A 6000-nucleotide genomic window follows, 5' to 3' on the forward strand; every position below is an offset into this window, starting at 1 on the left:
ATCCATCTTTATTGTACACTGCAAGCTAGAGACACAGCATGGCTAAACTCTGAGTCCAATTAGTGCCTGAATTGAATAACCACTTCATCAGTTTTAACAAAATGAATGAAGGCATAACATGAAGATGAATTTGGTAAAGATAATTATGATAAACAGCTAATTCAAATCTCACCAAGTCTTGATGACTGGAATCAAGAGTTGTTTGTTACTGTTCTTGAAATAAAAATAAAACAAAATGTCATGTGCACTCAACACATGCTGTGCAGTAGGGACATTATATTTGATGAGTAATCAAAGATGGAATATCAGCTGTCCCCCCTGAATGAAATTGTGATATGTCATCTCTCACAGTCCAATTGACCAAAGGTATTGCTAACTCTGCAAAAGCCTCTATATTGCCTTGCACCACAAACACAATGGCGAAGTAAAAAGACAACATTTCCGGACTGCTTAACCATTAATAGGTAGAGACATTCTTCATCAATTCATTTTAGGAATTTAAACTTAACAACAAAATTCCCATTTAGAATTGAACACCCCCTTTAGACTGTGTCCTTCAGTTAATACAAACGCTCTGAAGACACTAATCATTTGCAATGAGGACATTTGTATAGGAAGGAGACAATTTTGCCACAAAAACGTGCATATTATTAATAGTGTGTAGTGCATTTAACCATTTGAGAGTGCTTTTAGAGCTTAATGCTTTTTTCATCTTAGAAGTGCAGGTTTCGCATCTGCAAAAGCTGCACCATACTTTGGTGGATTTGATACTTGGTGGTCGCCCTGTGTCAAATTCAAGGCATCATTATTTTGGTTAATATGTTGCTCAGTGGGTTCATGTTCCTCGATGATTATCACACTGAGTACCTTGGGCTACTTAATGCTCTCTGTTAGCGATACAGTTTTTAAAATAAGCCATTCTAGGTCTTAGAATTAGTCAAGGAAGAATTGAGGAACCATATCAATGCCGTACTAATGTTGACTTCCTCCGTGTGTTCACCAACTGCTACCAGTACTTGATTAAAAAGTGTTATTTCAGGAAGCTTCCAAAGAATAATGTATGTATTGTTTCTTATATTGGAAACTCTTCATTTGCTTTCTGTTCAGTATATGCATTTGGCATTGCTGTATCTTTGCAGGCCATTTCTCTGGCATCATTTCCTGCACTTGGCACTTCAGGAGTGAAAATCCCACTAATGAGGATGCTTTAATCTCTTCATTTCTCACCCTCTCCCTTCCCACACTGTTCCCACTCCCACTCTCCTCCCTCTATATCTGTAGGAACCCTCCACTTTACTTTTACCTTTTTTTCTATATAAATCTTCTTTGTTTTTTTGTATCCCTCTCTTTGCTGTCAAAGTAGATTCTCTCCGTCTCTTTCTACATCTTTTCATCTCCTCTTGCTTTATCTCGGTCTCTCTGTGGGGTTGATGAGTGAGTTATCATGCTGTAATTAATGTGGCAGAGGAGCGAGGATCAAGGAAACACATCCCTGTCTTCCTGTGCAAAGCAGCGGCGTGTGAAAGTGCCTCCATTAATCAGGCCTCTGTGTATGCATGCATGATAAGTGAGAGTCTGACATAGAGAAACCACAGGCGGGAAACAAATCAAGTGGAAGGTGACAAAAAGCACTACATGTATTTGTTTATTAAATTGGGTTTTGTTGTTTTGTTTTGCTTTTCATCATTTTTCTCCACCCACCTCTCTCCGTCTTTCTATTTTCACAGTTTGGAAGAACAGAAGTGATAGACAACACCTTGAACCCAGACTTTGTTCGAAAGTACATCTTGGACTACTTTTTTGAGGAGAAGCAAAACCTTCGCTTCGACTTGTGAGTGATTACCTTTGAAGTCGTATCAGCATTGTGTCTCCTCTCCTGCCCTTTTTCTTCTTTCACTGTGATATATTTGTCTCTCCCTCGGATCCGTGCTAATTGAGAGCCGTGCAATTAAAGTCAAATTAAATGAAGAAGAAATGTTGTATCGCTGTATAGCTTGTCCAAGTATATTGTTTAAGATGAGCATCAAAACCATCCAAGTTGGTCAAAGGCAATGCTAGCATAAAAAACGTTCCTCAAACTCCTAAATAATGTTCTTTCATCAACATCGCATTGTATCTTACAATCAAGACATCTCCACACCTTTAGCTAGACACAGTTGTGACTTTAGCTCAAATCAGCATGTGTTGGCCTGAAATGACAAGCATGCTTTTGTTTAAAAATAATGACAAAAATGTAATGTGAAAATGTACCAAAGTTATTTGTAACCTGCGTGCTGTGCGAGATATAAAAGCTTGACAGGCTTGACAATAACAATGAGGTGGGATGTTTTTTTAAAACCAGTCAAATGTACATCCTGACAGATGTGTTGAGACATATATGCGACTTTCATATTCATTAGAGCCAATTGAAAGTTTGGAACTAGCAGTTTCTCTGTCTCTCATTAATTACCTCATGCAATTACATCTCTTTCTAGAGTATTCGTTAATCTTTCATATGTAGCGTGATGGTGGCCAGCATGAAGGGTTAACTGCCATCTCTTTACAGACTGAATGAACAGAAACGCTGCCTCAGCACTCGCTGTGGTTAAGCTTTTTCTAGGGACACAAATGTTCTCCATTTGAAATCAAATAAACCATTTTTCTCATAGCTCCTTCAACAGAATGACCCATCGCACAACCCTGCCTTTATATTTCTACAGCTATGGCACACAACGATATAAAAGTAGATGCAATTGGGCCACTCTACAGTCTGCCTTTTGATCGTTTATTCCAATTATAGTGAGACTAACTCATAAACATTGTATTATGTGCAGCTCGAATAATCTCCCGGCAAACAGGATGTATCCTTTCATCGGATGTTTAATCTTGGTACATCACATGTGCTCCGTTTCCTTCACTTTCATAGCTTTGTATTCACATGCAAATACGATCAGGTCCACCACTCATCATTATGGAAGAGAAAAAGGGTCTTGTTGAACCCTTGCCCAATTACTCTGCCCTACATATAGTAACATCTAAAAAGATACTACAATCCCATGTTCTTTTTATCTTGGCTCATTCTCAATTTAAGTGTGTGTCTAATGTGATGATCCATCTTTGTTTGATCTCTCATGATTCCTCCTACCACTTTACATACACTGCTTTTCAATTTAGCAAATTACATTTTTCTCTCATTTGTTTTTATCCTGTTATCCATCTTTCCTCATTTTCGTTTTATTGAAATCATACCCATCCCTTCACTAGAGGTCGCAGACACATGATGTCCTGTAAGGCCCTGTCACACTGTCCCGATGGACACACGATAAAGGAAATGTTCAAATTCGGCTGTGATCGTAGCAACATCGGGACATTCGTGAGGGCATCTAAGCCATCGTATGACCGCCGGTGGAGTTTCTCAGGCTCCGGCAGCAACTTCGTGAGCGGCAACTTCGTAAGGCACTCGTGAGGGCATCTTGTCAAATCGTGTCATCTTCGTGTTATCATCGGTGCATTCACATTCACTCTGATCGGGGCGAATGCCTGATGGCACCGAGGATAACAAGATGCCCTCACGATGGCTTTACGAAGGGCAAAATTGACACACAAATTCAACACGAAAATGAACCTTCGCAAGGTCCTTCGGCAATTTTTTGGCATGCCAAAGATTTTGCCTCCGCTCACGAAGTTGCTGCCGGAGCCTGAGAAACTCCACCGGCGGTCATACGATGGCTTAAGATGCCCTCACGAATGGCCCGATGTTGCTACGATCACAGCCGAATTTGAACATTTCCTTTATCGTGTGTCCATCGGGTGTCAATTTCGGGACAGTGTGACAGGGCCTTACAGCTAAAACTAAACACACCAACAAAACATCTGAACAACCAAAATACAATAAGTGTGTGTATTATTTATGCTGCCAGTGTACATATCAGCATGGGGTTGTTTTAAATCAAAATGCCCCTACAGTACTTAGATAGCGAAAAGTCTGCCTTATAGTTCTATGAGATAATAGTTTTGATGCTTTGATTGTTTTCCCCTTCAGGTATGATGTCGACTCTAAAAGCCCAGACCTGTCCAAACATGTGAGTACCAACAAAACAGTATGTTTGCTTTGAACCAGAGATAAATGGAGGCCAGGCTTGAGTCAAATTGAAATAAATGGCTTTAATGGCTCAAAAAATGAATAGAATACATGTTGGTTGATGGTAATGGTGTTTAATGGGATTTAAGATTGGCCAAACTCTTTTTATCTGTGGTGTAACGGTAGCCATGTTTTTTCTACTGGGTGTTGCCTGCTGCATGGTATCTTCTTGATGGATTAAAACAAACCCTTATGTTTGCCTGATCATAAAGGTATCCAAATACAAAGATTTATTTGTCTCTTTAATCAATGTATTAAGCAGGGGTTACCCATGCTTTAGTTTTGGTTAAATATGCTAATTATACTACGTTACATATATGAAAGAGTCTTATGTGATCTTGTATTTGTTATGTAAGTGTGAGTGCAGAGATAGGCATAGGTTATAGAATCATGTAGAAATAGTTTGAATTATGCAATGCTTTTAAACATTAGTTTCCAAATTCAGCACAGTATTACATTATTTCTGGAAAAAGACAAGTTATTCTTATCCATGTGGCTGGAAACTATAGTGACAGAAAGCATTGACAAAAGTTCAAAATAATCAGTTTTGATGATTATTTGACGTATTTGGATGACCAGGGTTTGCATTTGTTCATCACTAGCTATCATTTTGCCTGTGTGCTAATGGATTTAGTCCTGGCACAGCATGTTGTGTTAACGCTCACACTTCGCCATCTTGAGCAGGGCTAGGAGAGCTTCAGTAGGTATTTGGTATAGTGTTGTTGTCCTGTATATGATGTGCCCTGTTGTTATTGTTGTTGTTATTGTCATTGCTGTTGTTGCTGCTGCTGCCCAACCAATCTGGAAGCCCGCAGAACTCAACGTAGGTCCCAGCGTCTCTCTCACTTCTGACACTGCATGGCTGCTGTCTCACATTAAAGATCTTTCCTCAGGAGGAAGGATGGCGTCACTAATCAGAACCAAAGAAAGCCATGCCCCCCATCTGTGCAGCTCCACAGCCGCCACAATATGAAAACTATACTCAGTCATTACCTCTATTAGCAGCTTCTGTAGCATGTTTTTGTAACATGATGAAGATGGAGGAGATTTTCTGGGCTCTTTCTTGTAACAGTGAGCGGATCAGGGGGCAGGACAGACCTCATTGAAACACACTACAGCTCGATATTGAATTATTTAGTGTGCATCTGTCTGTAAATGCCAAGGTTAAGGAGACTTTGGTTTGTCCCACATGCGTGCTGTGATTAGTTTAAAAAGGACCAAGTTGAAAGCGAACACACAGTATGTCTTTGGGAGTTTGATATATTAATATTGGATGTTACTGAGATTGTTTCTGGTTTAACACATGATTATGATTTAAATGATGTCACTGTGCCCTACAGTGCTCTCTAAATCATTGTCATTGTGCTATGAATCCCTCCATCGTCTCCCATTTGTCCATTATCCTTCACACTCCATTAAACCAGAGGTTTCCAACAGGTGGATTGCTGTCTACAAGTGTGGCCATTTTGAGTGGGTGGAAATTCTACCCTGAAATTAACCTCTGTAATGGTGCTTACCAAGTACCATCTCCCACATCCTATTGACTATAGGCACTAATATCTTAACAAATAGCCTTTTGAGGTCGGCCTTGTGTCGTAGTGTTTATAACCTTTAAACAGTGCTTCCCCTCTCAGAGAATAGAGTTTAGTTTTGGTTAGATACGGTGTTATACTCTATGGTTTTAGTGAGAGGAATCCGCCTGAATTAGAAGAAAGTGCAATCACAACACTCCATTTAAAAAAAATGAATATAGGATTATTTCACGTCAGGCGTGTGGCTCTTAGCTATAAGAACAGCTTGGCTTATGATAGTGTGAAACAGAGTGTTGGTTAATTAAAACGCAGCCCTGTCTGACCTCTCTCTCTCTCTCTCTCTCTCTC

General features: G+C 39.7%; 2 protein-coding genes across 2 annotated transcripts in view; both read left to right on the forward strand.

Moving 5' to 3' along the window:
* The window catches only part of LOC117446134 (copine-5-like), a 41133-nt gene extending 36323 nt beyond the window's left edge, over positions 1-4810 (forward strand). The window contains exons 4-6 of the mRNA XM_034082143.1: positions 1728-1831; positions 4022-4061; positions 4805-4810. Of these exons, the coding sequence (XP_033938034.1) occupies positions 1728-1831; positions 4022-4061; positions 4805-4810 (150 nt within the window). The remainder of the gene's footprint in view (positions 1-1727; positions 1832-4021; positions 4062-4804) is intronic.
* cpne5b (copine Vb) overlaps positions 1-6000 on the forward strand; it is an 85857-nt gene that overhangs the window by 35877 nt on the left and 43980 nt on the right. The gene's annotated exons all lie outside the window — the stretch shown is intronic.

Source organism: Pseudochaenichthys georgianus, chromosome 5, assembly GCF_902827115.2.
Source record: "Pseudochaenichthys georgianus chromosome 5, fPseGeo1.2, whole genome shotgun sequence".
NCBI lineage: Eukaryota > Metazoa > Chordata > Actinopteri > Perciformes > Channichthyidae > Pseudochaenichthys > Pseudochaenichthys georgianus.